At 42.9% G+C, this 21,485-nt stretch overlaps 1 protein-coding gene across 4 annotated transcripts in view; it reads left to right on the top strand.

Annotated features, from left to right (window-relative positions):
• Positions 1-21,485, top strand: part of LOC109041868 (zinc finger protein basonuclin-2) — a 293,909-nt gene that overhangs the window by 101,243 nt on the left and 171,181 nt on the right. For all 4 annotated transcript variants that reach the window (XM_019058365.2, XM_019058363.2, XM_019058364.2 and 1 more), the window contains one exon: positions 21,191-21,293. In XM_019058365.2, the coding sequence (XP_018913910.2) occupies positions 21,191-21,293 (103 nt within the window). The remainder of the gene's footprint in view (positions 1-21,190; positions 21,294-21,485) is intronic.

The following is a 21,485-nucleotide window of genomic DNA, read 5'->3' as shown; positions in this document are numbered from 1 at the left end:
ACGGAAGGGTCTGCAATGTTCCAAATGCAGATACTTGGTTTCTCAGTTTGCGCATCAAAATTTGCCTGCAGAATAGCTGTATTGATGACCGCAGTAGACACGATGATTTACGTGTTACGCATAACAATGATATCGTAAAACTATGAGAGGAGATATTTTACTTGTTCAACAAAAATTGTGGCCTCCCCTTGGTAAATCATCCGGTAGAAAATTATAACTCAGTTTGCTCTGAGGTTATATTAATGAAGCTCTCTCTCTGAAATCTACACACCAACATTTTCTACCCTAATGCTCAATCAGCAGCCTCTGAGCTTTAAAATGCGTGCTGTCAGCGGAGGGTTGATAGGAAGGACAGGTCGGGTTATCGAATGGAATCCAATTTGTCTAATCCAGCCTGGTCCCATAATCCTTTTTGCAGCCCAATACAATACGCCACTTATATCCTCTCAAGCTGCCACTTCTGACCCGAAAATGGGAATATACTCCTCGCAGAGTGTAGATTGTGCCGTTTGCTCAGCCTACATTTATTTCGTATCGATAGCTATTGATGGCAGAAGGAAGTTCATGTTTTCTTGATAGAAATCCATCTTAGTCCATCTTAGTTCAGTGTTTGTTGGCACCACAGTGAAAATTAATCCAAACGAGCTAAAATGTCCGATAATTCTTAATGAAGTTACCTAAAGGTTAGGCTGTCTCGCGCCCAACTTTTGTATTTTCAATATGAAAATACTATTCTTTCCTCTTTAGAACTTCAGAATTTCGAGGGTACAGTAGACTCTGGATTATCCGGATTAATTGGTGCCGCGCCGGATCCGGATGAAAAAGAAATCCGGATAATAATAGTAAACACAAACACCACCAACCAACACCACAGTATTTTTATTAAGTGTACATCATGTACATACCAACACGAATTTAAAAGGTCAACGCCAAACTGAACGACTCAATGGTGATTGTGAATGGTAGCCAACAACGATAAAGTACAATACAACAATTAAAGCGCGCAATGCGTGAATTATTCATGGAGTCTTGTAGCCGCTAATGTGCGTTTTAGGCTAACTAACCGACTGCACTGCGTTTGGCGTGATGCGAGAAGTATTTATGCAATCTAGTAGGCGCTAATGCGTTCCACGCACGCTGCGCGCCGACCTCACTGTTTGGCGCAATGTGTGAAGTATTCCTTCAGCCTTGCAGGCGCCAATATGCCTTGCGACCGCTTCTCCGCGGATCCGCTCACTTATCGGAATGCGCACGTAGTTACATGGTTGCAAAATCGATCCGGATAATCGATACGAGGCCGGATAATCCAGAGTCTACTGTATTGTAAATATTTCCGAGTTTATATCTCTATAATAAATCTAAAATTGTTTTGAGCCAAAGCTCACCATAGACCAACCATATCCTCCCAGATACTGCTTCAACAGAAAGCTATGGAGGAAGGATTTTGTCGAACTGCACTAGTAGCTCTTGGCCCAATGAGGTGAATCTTGGCCGCTCATTGGTCACCCTCGGACGGCAGTCGCGCCGCATAAGCACAAAATTAGTCAAAGGTAAGCGCTGAAGTGTTCTGCTTGAGCGATGCAGTCAAGAACTTCAAGGGCTCTCCGAGTAGCCTCAATCTGAGGCACAGGGGACTCGTGGGTTTTTATTTCATACTTCATACTTCCATTCAGTGTTGTCATGCAGTCGTGCATCGAGGTATTAACTACATGAATTCGGGTCCACCCTGAAAAACGAAAAAGAAAGAAAGGAAGAAAAAGTCTGAGGAGTAGTAAGGCCATTGTTCAGGATGTCTACCGTCAGTAAAAACCGGAGACTATCAGGAAATTCTGGGTGCTTCAAGCATTTTTTTAACATCAGAATAAATTCATCTAATATTTTGATTTGCTAACTCAAAAATAAGTGTCAATTTATTCACGCAAAAAGTCAGGAAATTTCAGAATAAATTTTAGGAAATAACGAGAACATATCAGGTTAATTCAAAGTTTCTTTCGACATTTTCATAAAATATTGTCCAGAATTAAGAAAAATCAGTAGAACCTCCAAGTGTAAATAATGTTTTCCGGTGTTCATTTGAACCTAAATGATATTGTGTCAAATAAAATTCACGACATCGCAAATCAAGATATGTGTTTTGCGACTTTCGAATCTAATAGCACTTACACAAGGAAATTGTTCGGACAGTCGCTCTTGCATCAAAATTGGCAAATACTCACACGCATGGCGCTTTCACGACGCAAGGAATGAACATTTCTCTCACCTAGAAGTCCCAAATTTCGGCATGGTCAATAATGGTAAATTGAGTTGGAATTTGGAGTGCGCATCGCGATGCGTCAAACTTTGAGGTAACTTCAAGCATAGGAAAATTTCACATCAAATTTTCTCTCTTACACTGAAAAAAAATTCTCGGCGTTTTCACCAAGGTCCGTTGGTACCTTTACCATCTCACTTTTTTTACCATTTATTGGTAATTTTATCAAGATAGACTGGTAAGCTTACCTAAAAACCGGTATTTTTACTGTTTTTTTCAGGTAAGAATACCACTTTTATTGGTAATCAATTCCCGGTAACTTTGCCATTTTATCTCGGTAATTCTACCACAGTTGATAAAAAATATTGGCGTTTTTGCCAAGGTCCAGTAACATTATCGAGAAATTTCAATAATTTTACCAAGATTTCTCGGTAAAATTGCCAATTCCATAAATGGTAATTTTACCAAGAAAAAACTGGGATCAAGTAGAACCCTGAATTCTTGGTAATTTAACCCTTTTCTTAGTAAATACACCGAGATTTTTCTTTCAGTGTATTTTATTTTTTTGGGAGGGTACAGTGTGGCAACCAGCTTTTGACTTTTGAGCTGCATACCGCGTGGAGAAATGCTAAGTAGAAGAGTACTCAACCCCACCCCGCTTCGGTGTTGAAGTTGAGGAGTCCTTAACCCGGCGGTGGAGAGGCAGAGCTTTTGTTTCACCGTCAAGTGGAAAGATGGCGCTGAGTTTCGCGATGTCACTCGAGACCCGCGACGTTGCGGTGCACGCTGCAGTCAAGAACCCTGCCGTGCTAAGGAAAAACGTCGTATTAGCCTTCAAGCGTTGCCAAATTTCCCTTGGTTAATCAGGAATTTCAGGGTTAATTTTTAAACATTTTCCCTCCAATTTTTTAGATAATTTTGTCCGCAATTTCACCTAAAGTTCCTGAAAATTTCAAGGCAAAATATCCACAGCTTTTTTTAAAAATAAACATTTTATCGAAGGAAATCTGGCAATTCTCGAATGTTCATACGGCGTTTTTCCTTTGCACGGTAGAACCCACCTCTTCCACTCTCCTGCTATCATTTTCTCTCCGTCACACGATAGGCTGAAATCCGCCGATGTTATTTTCTCTTCGTCCCACAATGGGCTGAATTAAAGAGGAATGGCTGCATCTGAGTTTCTGTTTTAAATAGGGGAAGATGTTTAATACTAAGGTAGAAGTTTATTATGGAATCCTCATAATAAAAACTATTCGAGGAATAGTAGAATGGCTTCGTGCGAAAATGTAAGAAAGGCTGTAAGAAAATGTTTGGAAGACTAATAAATATAGTGCATTAATAGCATGCAAGCACGTGTGAGTTAATTGTAATATGAGTGCTGCTCCTCCTAAATTTTTGACCGGGGCGTAAAAGTAAGTAAGAGTAGGAAGCCTGACAATTTTTAGAATTTTAATTTCGGCACGAATTTCGTACGTCGCATCGCGTCGGATCAGGATAAAAATGAAGTTTTAAATTACATTATGTGTATTCCTAATAAAATATAATTTAAGTCTCAACTGTATCACCCAAGACTAAAGATTAAAGTATAGCAATACTGCTGACCCTTAAGGCTGTCAATTTGTATTATCCTGGACAGTTATTCTCTCTACTATTGCATTTCGTTGCATGAAAGCAACAAATGGTTTTCGGCTTTATTTTTATGATAGAGTATTAAATTGAATCAAAGCAAGACATGGTTTTGGAGAGCATTTTAAGTCTGATCTCCTAACTTAAAAAAATACCAAAAAAGTCAACCCCAACTAACTCTATTGTCGAAAAAACACAGCACAGTGTAGATCATCCCTCCAAAATCAACGATTACCTCATGCAAAGAGTTAATATTTACGTTTTGAGCCGCATTTTTTCATGTACCCCTTTTTCTTAATTTCCTTCACGCCTCGAGCTAAACTTGAACACTTGGTTGACTACCAAATTAATTTCGCAATTTATTTTCACACCGCGACATTTGGTTCCCAGTCGAAATCGACCGTGGTGTCAATAAAACACCTGTCGGTTCAGCGGAACGCCTTGGCGCGATCAGACCGAATGACGACCGAAATTTGTGCCCACCTCGTAACTCCTTTTAATGGGCCCGCCCTAACGAGCCGTCACTCACAGGGACGGAGGGAGCTCTCGCTATTGATGCGCCATCATCTCAAGTGTGACTTTTCTCGGTGGATCGGTCCTTCGACTCTGGAGCGTCCACCAACTGCCGAAAAATCCCATCCCCGGAAGATTCACGCCCGAAAAGGTGGGAGTCACGATACCTCTTGAAGAGGTGCCCGGGCGATTTTCTCACCTCAGTAACAGCTCCTCGAACGCAAGAGTTGCGTTGTCGTGCCATGAGAGTGCGGTCCATTGTCACGTGATCCTCATCCCCTGTCGTGAGATTCGGGCCAAATTCAGGATATTTCGTCGCTCGGTGGACACAAGGGTGTAACTACATTTATCACGGTCGCCACAGTCAGGGAATACCGGGAAAACCGGGAAATGTCAGGGAATTTCAAAGTCAGGGAAAATGACGAAAATGTAAGGGAAAATTTCTTGAATCGTCTATATTTGCTTCCTAGAATGGGTTTGAGGTTTTAAACAATAAATTTTGCCTGAAAGCGGTTTTTAATCATGTCCTCTTAACCACCTGTCATATCTCTAATTGTCAGGGAATTTCACCAAAATGTGTCAGGGAAATGTCAGGGAATTTCATTCTCTAAATTTTGTGGCAACCCTGATTTATTGATAAGCCCGGAAAATAACTGAATAGTTTAGACGACAGGGGTCGTCGCCAAATGTAGTTATGTTTTTATGTCAGGAAGGCACGGATTTGATGTCCGGAACCCAACAGCGTTTCGAGTGAAAACATACCGTAGGCGAATTTCCACCAAAAGATTTGGTTAAGTTTTTGACTCACTGCCAACCTCCCTCAGAACAAAACGAAAATCCCTCCTGGTGACAGTGCGCCTATAACATTTGGTTTTTATTCTGGCAATAATGACAACCACATCCAAGAAAAAAGTGGATGGATGCAAACGTTGGCACAATTTCATCAAGGAACCAAATTTAGTTTCTGATGATGGATTGTATCCGAAAACGCATTGAAGAATTTTAATTCTATGTATTTTCCAGCATCCTTGGTCTGTTGAAGAAGTTGCCCAAGATATTTATTCAAAGATGACAACGCAGCTTCGGTCAGAGGCCACGAAAGGCCCGGGAGAGCTGCGATGTACTGATTATATTGGGTGAATCAGCAAGTTGGCTTTTTCCAGCGGCCAAGGAAGCGACGCGACGGGATCGGGAGCCGGGTCGGGCCGCGGCGAGGCACAGGGGCTGCAGGTTGCGACGACGACGCTGCACATGGTCCTCCGGGCCGGATAAGCCTGGTCCTCCGGGCCGGATAAGACGGACCACGGAGGACGCACCGCGCGACGCGGGGTGGCCGCAGCCGCACTGCCCGCACCAGCACCACACCGCGCTCCGGCCATCTGGATCGCTAATTATCTCTTCATCTCTCCGCGTGTCCAACGCCTCCTTTGTTTCGTCCTTCAAGTTCACCTACCCCTTGCCCCCACCATTCGCCCTCGCTATCTCAACTTCCATCTCGGTTGCGAGATGGCTTGAAAAATCAGCCAATTGTCTCGCTCCTAGTAGTAACCCCTTGTTGCATGCGCTAATCGTTGATTTTGGAGAGAAAATCTATACCGTGCAGTGTTTTGTCGACAATGGAGACAGTTGGGGTCATTTTTTTTCTTTTTTTCTTTCTTTCATGCAACGGTATGCAATAAAGGGTTAATATAACGAGATTATGCCGTGGACGAATAAGGCGTTGGGTGCAAAAATGACATTTCTTGGTTGCGGTTTTTCAGAATCTCCAGTGATAATTTTTATTTTAAAAAGGAAAGTATTGAGTCAATTTTCTGAAATTGTACATTTTCGGCACTGTTAAATCATAAAGAATATTCAGTAAAAGTCACAACAAATCACATATATTTGCTTCAATTATAGTAGGCAAAACGTTGGCTGAGATTTTGAGACACTGTAACTAAGAAATGCCCCTCTTGCACCCAGCCCTTCAAATGTGACCAATGACAATACCGGTTCTATTGGCCCGCTTGCAGTGCGCTTGACTTAAGATCAGTAAGTCTCAGGATCAAATCTGATGCCGATAAATTTTCACAGAACTAACGAGTGGGTCCACTGAAACAGACACCCTCTTCTTGGCCTTAACTCAGAAAATTTGGAAAGCCTAGAGCATTTTACATAATTTATTTGGGGTTGATCCAAAAAGCACGTCCTAAACTTATGGATCTGTAAAACCGAGGTTTTTTCTCTGTGCAACTCGATTTACTCATGATATGCAAAAAATTCGGCGCATAAGAGCAAATCACCTGCGAGCGTAATATTTTCCAGAAATTCTGTCTTTCCCGACTCGGTGCCAGCACTTTACTGCTGATTGAAACGAACGCGAGAGGAATGTATTTTCTGTCATCTACTTAAGGAATCTGAAACGAGCTCGCCCAAATGCGAGGTCTAATGGTCTTCAAAACCGTGGTCACACGTAATATGCTCACTTCATTCCAGGGCTCACGTCCGCTTTCCTTCAAAACGCGATCAAGCGCCCGATAAAAGACGCGTCATGAAACCCCGTCACTTGGGTCCCCCGGGCCCGAGGGTGAGACCCATCAGGACCGTCGAGCAAATCCAACCCCAATTGGACGGGTGACGGAGTGTTTTCCACGAAAGCCTCTGAAGATTACGTTCTATCGCGTCATCGCGCTTGTTCGGAGTGACAAATCCGACTCAAAAGCCATTAAGTCGGAGAGCATTTAAAATGTAAATTCGAGTCCCGGCCTGCCGCCGCCGGCACAGGTGAGTCGCAGGAAATTTTCAACGATCAAGAAAATTAAAAGACCGTCACAGACGCAGGGGGGGGGGGGGGGGGGCAAAATTCTAATTCTCGGCTGAGCTGGCCGTTTGCGGCTCCGACCGACCTGGACCGTGCGAACACCGAATCAGTGTCAGATGAAGTTGTTTCTCCAGTCTGACACCTCTGCCGCCCGACATGACCCGGTGTCCAGAAAGCAAGACTCGCCGCATGCCGCCGTCAGTATTAAAGCCTCTTACAATGAGCACAGTAGCTTGCATGGAGATGCTCCAAAGTTTATGCAACTCACAATTTTCTCTAATATAACTCAACGCATTTTACAGAGAACCCCCCTCCCCCTTGCACCCGTTTGCGTGTTTCCTTGCAATTATTTTCGACAAAAATTTTAGGGATAGGGATTATCTGATTTCACCTAAAAAATAATCTAGCACCCATGCATTGGTCGCTAGACTTAGAGGAGGCAGAGGCTGTTTTATGAAAAGAGTGTCTCGGTTTTTGAAATTTGTCATTGCGTACTGATTGCAACTCTGATTTTTCATGGTTCAGAAAAAAGAAGTTTATGAATAACGTGAGAACCATCCTTAACTCATGTTCTTTTTCGGAAAAGTCCATGAAGGTTATCACCACTACAATTGAAATCAAGCTGAATTTTATTATTAATCGCGTATAATTGAAAAATCAAAATTTTGATTTGTCATTCACAGGGCCGTATTAAAAGGGTGGCCACATGGGCCGCGGCCTATGGCGGCAAAATTAGGGGGCGGCAAATTTTGCACTTTTTTTAAATGCAGGTACAAAAATATCGGATTCAGAATAAAATTACAAACAAAAAGAAGACAAAGAAGGTGACAAAATCTCTCATTTCCTGAGAGTTCATTAATTTCTAATTTTGTCGTATTTCGGTGGTACAAAAGACTGCGCACCTTTAATTAGTTGAGTTAAGAGAGAGACCGAACACGTAATTTGGCCTGGAGCGGCGCGGCGCAGAGAGAAATGATGACGAGGACTTGAGATGAAAAGGAGAAGCCCTCGGCGCGACGGTCGGCATGTAACACATATTAGCGCCTACGAGACTGCATGAATACTTCACGCATTGCGTCAAACACAGTACGGTCAACAGCGGTCGGCGCGACGTGAAACGCACAGTGCCTACAAGACCACATGAACACTTCACGCATTGCGCCAAACACAGTGTGGTCAGCGCGGCACGGCAGCGGAAGTTAAAATTATTAAACCACATTTATGTTTATTCTTTCTTAATTTTTTAGTTCATTTCTTACAAACAAAATGCCTTGTCTACACAAAGATAGGTTTACGGAACTGAACTTTCGCTCGAAGTTCCGTGAACTTTTGCTAGTAGTGTTGACAGGGCTTACGCGAAAAATGTGTCCCACATGAGTGAACGCGTCTTATGCACCCTTCTCCCTCCGGCACGTTCACTTGATGGGTTTTATTGATGTTTCAAAATGAATGAGAAGAGGGCGGCAAAATACAGGCGACCCATGGGCGGCAAGTAGGTAAATCCGGCCATGGTCATTCACGAATCATGAATGAAAAAGTGTCATTGGTTACCAGACTCCTGACTATATGATCCAAAAGAAATCTAATAGTCAGCTCTATACATATATCTGACATTGCTTATCAGGCGACTGTTAGTGGCGACTGTCAAACCTAAAAAATGCATGACTGAAAACTGTAGAAATCTAGTACCGGTTACTACACTTCCTGGAGATCTTAGATTACCAGGAATCTAGTAACCACTAACATTATCCGTGCATTGCATTCAAAATAAGGCGAGATTTCAGTCCCAAGTTGCTGTTGAATCTGGAATTCCAGTCACAGTCACGGACGCAAACCTCGAAGAGCGTCGAGTCATTTCAGGCCACCCTGTCGCGGAGGGGCGGTGAGGAGAGGGGTTGACAATACTCTCGATGACACCGAAGCCTCTATTAGACGCCTAATCCCCTGTAAAATAACAACTCGGCGAGATGACACCGAGATATCACTCGAGATACGGAGTAAAAAAAACAGGTGACGGGTCGGGTCGGGCCTCTCACAGCAGGTATAAGAGCTCTTGACAAATTCAGCCCTTGTCAAATGTAAATCTGTACCCGAGGCCCCGGACCCCGGCCACTTAACTTTCCGACTCTGAGGTTGGGTCCGGGTCGGGGGTCCCGAGGTGACAAAATGCGAGTGCAACCAATTACAACGCCATTATAGTCAGTGATAGTCCTGATTCCGATCTTATCTCCAGCCTCTTTCGACTGAGGCCCTAATTTCGGGTCGCCTACCGTCCCGCGCCCACTACGCTGTATTCAACGCCGGGCTCCCATTGTGAGCTCACAACTAGCGCCACCGGACTCCTACGTTGAGCGGTGTCACGTGCTATTCTGCCGTGCTAAGGAAAAACGGCGTATGAACCTTTAGGCGTTGCCAAATTTTCAATAATATAACACGAATTTCCTGGTAAACTTGGGAATATTTTTCTTCTAATTTTTCAGATATTGTTGTTTGCAATTTCACCTGAATTTTCTGAAAATTTCATGAAAAAGTATTCCTAATTTTCCTGAAAAATAAACCTTTTATCGAAGGAAATATTGCAACTCTTGAATGTTCTTACGGCGTTCTTCCTTAGCACGGCAGTATTATGCACCTACAAAAAGCCGCCTGTCTTTGATTTATTCTTATCAGGTGACAAACACTCTCAAGCTGTGCACTCTGATTTTTTAACCAGCGAGTTTAGGTATTAAAGAGCTGAATAATTTCCTTGACCACCCCCTCTAATCTAATTTTCTAATTTTCCAGACAAAATGACTTATTTACATTTAAACGAATCTTAAGGCATATTCTGTGAAAAATTCGGCCCCAAATCAGAATTTTTAACCTTCAAAAAGTCAGTTTAAACTTTCTTTCCGCCTTAATGATCCAACGTAATTTTGAAAGTTCAAACACGTATTTCTTGAAATATCAAAAACTGCACTCATGCATTTTATCCTCCAAGCCCCTCAATCGATGCAACAGAAAATTTCTCCTCTTGTTTTACAAGCGTAAACGCGTTTCATGTTAAACATCGCTGCTGCGTTCCGTTCGAAAAGTAGGAATTGACATTTTGCCAGAGAAATGTCGAAGAGAATATTCCTATGAAAAATGAAAAAGTTTTCCTAATTCGTTCAAGGGCAGGATTCAAAGGGGGGATTCCACGCTTTGGAGGGATGAAGATAACGTGACCGTCTCGCCGCGTTGGAGAACGGCTCATTTACCCGGTAACAACTCCATGCGAGACCCTTCCTCGGGCCGGCCAGTGCACATCACGCTCGACCACGGACCTCTGTCCTTTTTTTCCCCTTTGGTTAATAATTCTACGTGCATACATAAATCATCCGGCTAGCCGTGCGACGACGCCGCAACTCCTTCCAAGTTGACATCATTTATTGTGACACCCCTTTGATATAAAATAATGCCAAGATAAAAGAAGGGTAGGCGCAGCCAAGTTGCCTGAGCAGCACCCCCAGGGACCCATTTTAATCTGTCAAGCCCCGATTCGGCTTGTTGTGCCCCTGTCGCCGGCCTTCCTCGCCTTCCTACGTTGCCAATTATCATTTTAAGGGGATTAAGAATCATCAACATTGTCCCCCTCCAAAGACTAGCTTTTAATTCGTCTACACGCTATTTGTGTATTTTCCAAAGGATTAACACTATTTTTACTTTTCATTTCATTACACTGATAAAAAAGTTACGGACTGTATAGACATACCGTCCGTTCCTGGCTTAGAGGTCGAAAGTTCCGGGTTCTGGAGCCCTAGCTTCGACTGCTCCGGGTGCTGCGCCCGGAATTTTCAGCACCTGAGCCCGGAACGTGGACGGTATGTCTATACAGCCCGTTCCTGCGGCTTTCACGGCCGGAATTTTTTTTCAAGTCAGTTTGGACTTCATTTTGCCGTAAGGAACCACGATTTCCAGCTCATCTGTAAAGGCACCTATCTACATAGGGGAAAATATGGCTTATACGTTGTTTCTAAAATGAACCAGAATTCGTAGTTCCTTTTTTCGAAATGTATGAGTCTCCAGGTAACCAACAGGAGGAACGAGACTTACTCATCGAAAACTCATCGAAAACTCATCAATCTCTGGTAAAAATTAAGTTAGTCTATGATGTGGATAAGAGGCCGATGGTTTTCTACGAGGATCAATATCCATCCTGAAAGTCATTAAGTAAAACCATATCGATATCACTTGCTTCCATCCATACTAAACGTGCATGATTCCAATCGGCAACTGCGTAGCAGTTGGGTTTTCTTGGCGAAATTGGTTGCGCGTTCCTCAGCTTGCTGGTGAGTGGCGGGTCTCCTGCCTCGGGGTCCTCAGCCTGTTGCCAGATGGTGCGACTAAATCCATCATTTCCCTATCCAAGCAACTGATTTTAGTGCATGATCTGACGATGGTGGGTCCCGGTCGAAAGGGCTGCAATATGCAAGATGGAATTAATTAGAACACGGACTAATTTCAACTCTTTTCATTTTATTTACTCTTAACTGCCGCATCCGCCCTCTTCTCACTCAGCGAAACTCTAACAATTACTTGTAATTTCCCCTCGTTCCCTCCCCCTCGACTCTGTTGACTGTTTTTACTCGGGCGACGTACAACACTTGCTAATGATTCTCGTGTTCTTTATTACATTCCTGGTTTTTCCCGCCCCTCCCCCTTCTTCCACCTCCCTCATTGCGTCCCTTTCCCTTGACTGTCTTTTTCGGAAGAGCTACCCGTAATTTTTTCTTATTCCATCTCGAGGCACTATCTGAACCGAAAACACGCAATTCTTTAGATTCAAAAAAAAAAAGTCACGGGCTATATAGTCATACCGTCCGTTCCGGGCTGAGAGGCCAAAAGTTCCGGGTGCTGAAGCGGTAGCTTTGATTACTCCGGGTGCTGCGCTTGGAAATTTCGGCCTCTCAGCCCGGAACGGACGGTATGTCTATAGCCCGTAAGTACGGCTTCCACGACCGGAGTTTTTTTTTCAGTGTTAAGAGTCGGATTCGTCAGTTTGGAACGTACATTTTTGGATTAAATGACGCAATAGAGCATTTGCAGGTGTCTGAAATTTGATGAATTTTGAGTTTAAGTGGAAACTTCTGAGTGAACTGAAGACGAGGATACCATTGGTTCATGAATCGATCAATTATTGGAGAAGATATGTCAAAATGATCAAATCTGCTAAAATACGTGTGTTTAAATGGGAAATGCCGCCAGATGACGTCACTACGCGGTGCATTTTCTCACTTTTAAAGCTGCTTTCATGCTATTTCCCTTATCAGAAAAACATTATAAAAAATACTGTGAAATCAGCTCTTTAAGCACTTTCAGATGAAGCTATAAAAAAATTGCATGCAAATTCTCCATTATTGTATTAATTTTATTACTCCTTTTTTGATCGGACTCTTGTCAAAAATAATTGGCCTTGGATATCTTTGAACATTTAGTGAAATTACACCCGAAGATGTAAGCATAATATGAACGGCGTTACGTATAGATGGCCTACAGATGGGGCGACTAAACGTTGGCAGTATTAGCGCAACTCCCTGTCTCGATCTTATCCTGTTGATGTTTAGGCCCTCTGGGATGCTCCGGCTCCACCTGCACGCTTTCTGGCCGACGCGGACGCAACGCCCAAGCACGACAACGACACGACGTCAGGACACGTCAACTCACGAGTCACCGCGTCATGCTCAGAGGACTCCTTGCGCTCCCTCTACCGGGCGCTCGCGGAGTTGCCACAGCCACTCATCACGTCCGAGGAAAGCCCTCTTCACCTGAGTGCCGACTGAACGCTATACGATTAATGGACCACTAGACAAGGTACGAATTTAAGCATTCTGATATATGTTTCTTAACCAGAATTTCACGTAGAACACGATTCGCGCAACGAAAATTACTGAAACCAACTCCTAACGGAGATATTAACATTTTTATTTCACATTGGTTACGAGGAATTTGAACTGCCCGCTCGCAGGGAACTCAAAGCTCTACGTGAGTCAAATCGCGCACTACAACGGTTTCAGCAAGCTTCTCAATCAAGCAATGTTCTTTTCCCACCATGTGTTTTTCAAACTATGAGTAATTTGCTATAGCTGAGCCAAAGCGTCAAGATTGAGGTTGCCAGATTTTTTTATCGCAGAGACGTTCATAATAACGTTTAGCGCGCGATGTGAATCACGTAGAGCATTGAGTTTTCATGAGCGGGTGGTTTCAATTCACGCACTAAGAATCATTAAATATCTTCGGAAGGAGTTGATTTCGGTGATTTTTTTGTGCGCATCGTGTTTTACGTGAAATTTTGGTGAAGACACATGTATCCGAATGCTGAAATTTGTACCTTGTCTAGTGGTACATTGAACCGTCATTCCCATAAATACTTATGGACCAGAAATGAAAATGCAAAAAAAACCTTAAAAACTGTATTAATCGACATGATTCAAATCCTAAATCATATTCTTAAAAAAATCATAAAGAGTAACGCGTAATACACAACTCCTAAGGCACACTGAAAAAAAAACTGGTAGCATTTACCATTCCTTCACGCTGTATTTTACACAGCATGAATTCAGAGTCGATTCTGCGAGAGGAATAGTTGCCTGTAGCAGTATACATATAGTAAGGTTTACCTTTTTTCTGGCAAAATTGACTCTAAATTACGCTGTGTGAAATACAGCGTGAAGGAATGGTAAATTCTTCCGATCTTTTTTTTCACAGTGCGCAAAGCGCTTTATGGGGTTGGACCGCGAAGCGGTCAGGGAGCGAAGCCCTTTCGTTAAGTTATTATGTACGATATTGTGCCCCTTCCCCGGAAGAATTTCACAGTTTTTTGTGACTTTAAAGCGCCCCTGGGAGTGGACACGAAATGTGCGTGATTTCCGGTTCACCATGGCAATGTTCGAGTGTGCACAATGGTCCTTGCACTGCTCGTCAAGTGGGCACGATGATCCAAACGACCCAACGACGGATTCACGTTTGATTAATGGCAGCACGGAATCAAACGTCAAAACGCGGCCGGATTAGAAATTAAACGAGTCGCATCGCTGTTTCGAGTTATATTTTGATAATGGGACTCTTTCTGTCAGGTCGAGAGTCTTCGCCGTTCGGCTTCTCGGCCTGTTGCCACGTCGAGGTTCCACCCAGAGAATCGGTTTGGAAGGAAGAAGTATGATAACTAGATAAGAATCATTAATTGTGACTCTAGCGTTGTATTCTAGAAGATTTAATGTAAGATCCGGGCATAAAAAGGAACAGGAGTGAAGTATATTTCTTTGAGGTGAGCCTCTGCACTAGGGATCTAAGGAGCCCTGGGAGCTTATTGTTGAAAGTGATAGACAAAGAAGACATCAGCATGCTGATTATTGAAACTGATAGACAAAGACGACCAAAGGGATTCGGAGGGATCCTATTGGTGGAAGCGGGTGGTGGCAATGGACATAGGAGGTAGGTAATGGACTAAGTAACGGCAACCCACCAAAGACCCGACAGTAAGTCCATAATTATTTTCTTCCTCAGTCAATAGGAACCAACCATGTCAACCAAGAGGATCGCTCCATACTCCCTATGACTTCTTTGTCTATGGCTTCGTCTACAAAGTCCAACGATCAGCCCGCTGCTCCCGGGGTTTTTCGACGGAAATCTGCTTTTTTGGGAAACTTTGACAGTGACCTCATAGTTGCGGGGAAGGAAGCAGAGCCGTTAAGGGCCAAAATCGGCCTCTCCGTAGATTTCTTAAACATCTGCTATTTTTAACGTTAAAAGGTCTAGAAGCCAGAAATTTTAGTTCCTTATTGCAAAATCCAGTCCATTTAGCTCCGTCTCATCAAGAGCGTCAAGAGAGATGAGTGACAGTATAGCGATGGTTTGAAGATGTGCGGTAAGTGCGGAGTTCGTCCCACACGGCCGCTGTACGAACCGCGCCGCACCGCTCGGTGGTTTGAGTCTATCAGAGGAGTTAGACATATAATTTTTAACAAAAACCGCAAATTTTGATGTCTAATTCGTTACATTTTAAATTTACAGGGGTGATTTCAGATGAAAATTTTACGAGGAAACCAATGGAACCACTTTTAGAAGCTCAAAGTTTTGTATAAACGGAGTTATAAGCTTTTAAAGTTTCAAAATTGTGTCCGACTTCTCCTATTGGCTCGACCCACCGTGCGCCGCGCCGCGGCCGGTTAAGATGGAGGCTGGTGGTAAATGCACGTCCGGTGAACGGCGACATGACGTCTGCGTCTGTCGGCGAATTTTGATGTTCTCTTTTCGCAACCTCTCGCCACTCGCCATCCAAAGCGCTACGGCCGTGCCACTCACACATTTAAGACGTCCTGGTTGCCACCTGATACTTTTGACACATCCGTGATCGTCTTTCACATTCTGTAGCGACGTCCATGTAACGTCGTTCCTTTGACGTAAGGGCGTATCTCAATTTCAAAATGACCTCCGGAATGCACAAAGATAAACGGAAAACAGGGGTCATGTTGAAATCGAGATATGCTCTTACGTCAGAGTAGCGACGATTAAGTGGCAAGCTATCATCTGATTCAGGAATTTTTTACTTAATGTTGAACCACTACAGTCCAGGTGCCCTAGTATTTTCACTAGAAAATTTCAAAGCTCGATTGGAAAGACACTTTTTTTCACGTATAAGCCGAAGTGCAATTTTGCCAACAAAAAAACATCGGAAAAGCTGCCATTTTGAAAGGAAGTTTATGAACGTTTGCAAAATTTCCGTCAAAGATTAATAACAAAGCTCTGCAGCACCATAATTTCAACGTACCGTCGTATTTACAGCATAATTCTATACCACATTGCTTCCGGCTTCGCTGAACTCCTTGGAATATAGTAACAAAATGTGCACGCACCGTTCTTAGTTTTTGAGGGAGTAACAACTCTTAATGACATAATCAATCTGTAGAATGCTGCTGTGCTAAGGACGAACATAGTATGAGCCTTTAGATGTTGCCATATTTCCTTAAAAAGTTAATTTACTCGGAAAATTATGGCTATTATTCTAACAATTTTTCAGACAATTTTTTTCGTGATTAATCTAAAATATCTGCAAATTTCAAGGAACAATATGCATAACTTTTTTTGAAAATACATTTTTTATCCAGTACATTTGGCAACTCCTGAGTATTTATACGTCGTTTTTTCTCAGCATGGGAAAATGGAAGTCCTTGATCTGGAATTATTGTCATGAGAGCAGTGACCCATCGGTCAGCGTGGGCGCCGGGGCGCGGAAAATCACTTCCGGGTTCAATTCAATCAACGTGTTATCTGCATGCTGACAAAGATGTATTGCTTGTCAAGAGTGTGCCGACACTCTCGATATGAAGTATGAAGTTACTCTAAACACATCCATCCACCCCTGCTCACTCTCGAACAGGCCCGCTTCGACGGGGCGGGGAGGCAAACACACGAGCGAGTGTCGCTTCTGGTGCCCCGACGCACAGTGTTCCGATTCCGAAATTTGCCCGACTCAAACTACATTGATTAGTTCAGTAAATGTATTTGATGTGCAAGATTTGAGACGTTTTCCAATCCAGATACCAAAAAAGCAGCTACCGTTGTCGTACAAAAAAAAAAAAAAAAAAAAAAAAAAAAAAAAAAAAAAAAAAAAAGCTCAAACATTGCAGAAATGTCTCTTGAGTTGAGTTTTTTTTTTTTTTTTTTTTTTTTAATGGATACAAAGAATCTACAAATTAGATAAGTTTTATCCTTTTAATTTGAGAGGTAGAAGAGAGTGGTATTTATATAGATCTATCAAAGATTTGTTTCTCAGTAAAAAACGGATCGCTTTACCTATACACTCTTTCAGTAACACAAACCAAGGAAGTGAAACACAAGACAAATAGCTTTGTGTTGATTTAGGGACAGTTTGCGTTGGCAAAAACCGGGAATCCCTAGAATCAGCCGAATGTTAGGATCAATTTATGTTCCATTTCCCATGTCAACAGAACTTTCAGAATAATTCGTCTCTCTGTGTACTTGCACTTGCTGAAACGTTACCTCAAAAACAGGGCCGTATTAGCGCGTAGCTACGGTCGATTATAGAGAACGCACCCTTACATGGTGATTCCAGTCGTACGTATAGCCTGCCGCGCGTAGGAAAAATGTCGTATGAGCATTCGAATTTTACCAAATTTTCTTTCAGATAGTGTGTATTTCTGAAGAAAGTTATGGATATTTTTCCTTGGACTTTTCAAACTTTTCAGGTCAAATTACGAGCAAAATCCTCCGGAAAACTGGAATAAAAATATTTACGAATTTTTCCGAAAATTCGTGATTTTTCAAAGGAAATTTGACAACGTCTGAAGGCTCATACGGTATTCTTCTCTAGCACGGCAGTAGGCGAGCCTCAAATTTCTCCGTGCATCCCTCCCCCGTCTCCAAATTTCCAAGCTTCTCTACGGCCTTACCTTAAATTTAAGAACAACTTAAGTCATTTAAGTCGATCGAGATACATCAAAAGATCGTTTATAGAGCAATCACTACCTTGAGTTTGGAAGAGTGAACCAAAGTATGCGTATAACGATCCATCTTATTCCTATTCCGATCCATCGCGCCCCACAGTGCGGCGAAGGGATTTTCTTATCGGATGACTGCGTACGGTAATTTTTCATTTGACACGTTTTCCCCGATGTCTTGCCTGCGTCTTGTTTACTGGTTATTAACACATAATTAAAATCCCCTCCCTTCTTTCTCATCCCTGATTGTCCGACCAACCCCTTCCTTTCTAGTTTGTAAATGACGGAGGGGCTTTCGACCAAACTTTTCGACTCGCTACCCCCGCCTCCGTCCCTTGCCTGATTCGTCGCGGGTCTGCGTAACTTTCCTGCGCGTTTTCGATGGCAGTTAACAGCCTATTACCCTATAGACACAGAATTTTATACAAGTTTGACGGATTATTATCTTAATGGGGTTCAGAAGTTCATTGAAAAAAAAAAACTCCGGCCGTGAGTGCCGTACTTACGGGCTTTATAGACATACCCTCCGTGTTCCGGGCTCAGAGGCCGAAAGTTCCGGGTGCAGCACCCGGAGCAATCGAAACTAAAAAATACTGAAAAATAAAATTAAAAATACTGCGAACCTAGCTTAATTATCTCTATTAAAATGCAGCCATACAATTTTTTCGTGCAAATTCACCATTATTATGTAGTCTGAAGGGATGATTTTCCCTTCCTAAGTTAAGTCTTACAATTAGTTAACAGAAAATCGTATTTATATTTCTACCAATCATGTTGAATGTTAATCCAATATGATTTTTTTTTTGTGTAGCTAAATTAAATTTAAAAAATTATTAAAATATTAAAAACTCACTAGTCAGAGAGAAATTTTTGTCAAAATCCGATGCTGATTGGGACGCGACTCAATGTCTCATGTCGCGTTCCGGAAGATAACCAGTGTGGGTCACAAACGCATCGGATTTTCACAAAAATTTCCCTCTGATTAGTGAGTTTTCAATATTTTAATAATATTTTATCGTTTGACTCTAGTCTGGTGCTTTTTAACCAAGTTTCAAATTTAAATTCGATTTGATGAAACCGTTACAATAGGCTCCTTAACATTTCTGACTCTTAATTTATTTTCAATGAACTCATTTGAACGTCCACTCGATCGTCCCGGCCAGTCCTTCGATGCGGTTACAAATGGACGTATTTCTATCAAACGGAACTATGTGCATTAAGCCATGAGCCCTGCGACCCATAAGAATATATGCATAACAGGGCTCATGTCATAATGCACATAGTTCCGATGGACAGAAATGCGTCCAAATAATGAGACGACGTATGAAAAACGTCTCGCTGACAGGCACGACATCACACGACCGGGGTCATGCGGACAAGAAAAGCTAACAATTTCATTCCCTCTCCGAATCAGTGACGAAGGGAGAGAGGAAAAGGGGGCCTAAGGAGGGAGCATGTTATTGATTAATCAAAATAAGGGGTCCCCGGCCCACCTGACTCGCGTGGAGCGTGGTGAGATGACAGATTCGTTGATTGGTCCATTCACACGCGAACGCGGATCCAGGGAAGATCGGGGGAGGGGGGGGGGGCAGAAAAATCTCCGAATCATTATGAGAAATAAAGCGCGGTATGAAGCGTCAGTCCGAAGGGGAGGGGGGAGTATCTAACCCCGGTTCAAGTCACAATTACGGAGGAGTCACAGACGTACACACACTGCCGTACAAAGAAGTAACGTCGTATGTGTCCGCCGGCGTTGCCAAATTCACTTTCATAAAACAAGACTTTTCAGGAACTCATTTTTCCGATTTTTCCAACGGTACTGCAATTTTATTGCAAGTTAGTGGGAGGCGGTGGAGGCTTAATTTAACCGGATACCTACTTTTTCTCGCATGCGAATGGTGTAAAAATATTTCCTTGAGTTAAGACAGAAAGAAAATTTCGTTTTTTACCGAATGGGAAGAAGTCGCGTTAACGCCATGTCAGTTCGCCTTCAATTTGTATAGTAGGCAATACGGGCTCTCAAGTGTTCGAATAGTGGTATCACTACAAGCTTATTTAGAACACTCAAAAAATATCCTTCCACTAACGTGGCGAGGTGATTCTAACGCATGAGCCGTGCGCCTACAATTTTCAGTGTATGCAGCACGAGCTCTCCCGTGGTCGAATAGTGGTATCAGCTCGTGCGGATCCTATATTTTCGATAGGAGGGGGATTTTTCAGGACAAGGATTTGAATTGAAAATTTGTCTACTTCGGAAGTCTATTCGATCAACATTTTGTACAATGTCATTATGTGACGGCTGCATTTTTTCCACGATCCAAAAAATATTTATTGCTATTTGACCAATTCAATTTTTTGAGGATTTGTAAAACCGTCCCATGAACGTTTTTATAAGAGCCAGTTTGGTGCGAGGTAGTGTATCTCTGCAACAACCTCTCACTCACCCTGACTTGGAACTTGATAAACACCCTGTGCAGCTGTTCGATTCGTTGTCAGCCGAAGACACAACCGAAAATGCCGAAGACATCGATGACTTAACAGAACGGAAAAGCACCTCGCCGTCCCAGCCGCGGCAGTCACGGCATTGTTATCACTCCTTCCCTCCCGTAGCCTTTTATCCCGTCTTTTATTGGTTTGACATTAAGGGTCTTCATTATTTACCGAGTAATTATTCCGCGATCGGAGCGCCGCACCGTTCCGTCACGGAGAGCCCCATAACCGGACGAAAAGAGGCTGTTGCGCCCCTTTTGTCCGAACAGCCCCCTTGTAGAACAACCCCTGCCACGAGGCTGTAACTGCACTTCATTAACGTCTGATTATCGAGTTTGGCGTCTGAGCGGGAGGCTTATTTTCTGATTCGAGAAGATAGTTCTATCTTCTTTCTCTCTCCCTCTGATCCATTTGATCCTGAAGAAGACAGAGATAGTCCCGAGATGACCCGCTGACGGCCGCCATCATTCAGACTGTTTAAACAGGAGAAAGAATTCCAAGACCTGCCACTCCACCCTGAGAAATGGGAGTAATATACTTGAGACATGCACCCGTGTGTCGTGTGATATTTTGATGTTATAATGAAAAAATGGCACTGAAAACAAAAAATTTCGGGGCTATACAGACATACTGTCCGTTCCGGCCTCACAGGCCGAAACGCCCGGGTGCTGGAGCCGTAGCTTCATTTACTCCGGGTGCTACACCCGTAAGTGTCGGTCTTTGAGCCCGGAACGCGAACGGTATGTTTATATAGCCCGTAAGTACGGCTTCCAATGCCGGAGTTTTTTCAGTGAAGCAATTTTATCTTCTTCCGTACTTTCTGAGGATCGTCAGTATTTTGTAAATGATGAGCACTAAAATTTGACGGCAAAGTGACAGTATAACAACTCACCTGACTTTTATCTGAACGCAATGGTCGAGAAGGTGTTGTTTCTTTGTTAAAAAATAAAACGACCTATATATTTCTGAAATTTTTATTTTTCCAATTTTATAGGGATTGTTGAATAATAAAGTTTTGCTTGTCTGTTTCAGTCGATACGATGCACAGTGCCGGGCTGCGCTTGTGATTGTTTTACCCCTGGAAAACTCCACATCAGATATTGTGAAACTTGTAATCACGGCTGGGTTCCTCATGGTGAGTTTCTCAAACTGTTTTTGTTATTTTTTCACTTTCAAGGAATAAAAGCTAAATGAACCACAGGAAAAAAGCAACTTTTAATGGGTGAAAGTTGTACTCGTAAGGTGCAGCAGGAGAAGTCCGAGATTCGGCGGAACACTCGCAACGGTGAAGGGTCCAGGGCGGGTAACTGGGCCGTGCGGGTTGCAT

Source organism: Bemisia tabaci, chromosome 2, assembly GCF_918797505.1.
Source record: "Bemisia tabaci chromosome 2, PGI_BMITA_v3".
Classification (NCBI taxonomy): domain Eukaryota; kingdom Metazoa; phylum Arthropoda; class Insecta; order Hemiptera; family Aleyrodidae; genus Bemisia; species Bemisia tabaci.
The sequence above is the reverse complement of the archived record's forward strand: the minus strand, read 5'-3'. Positions and strand labels throughout refer to the sequence as shown.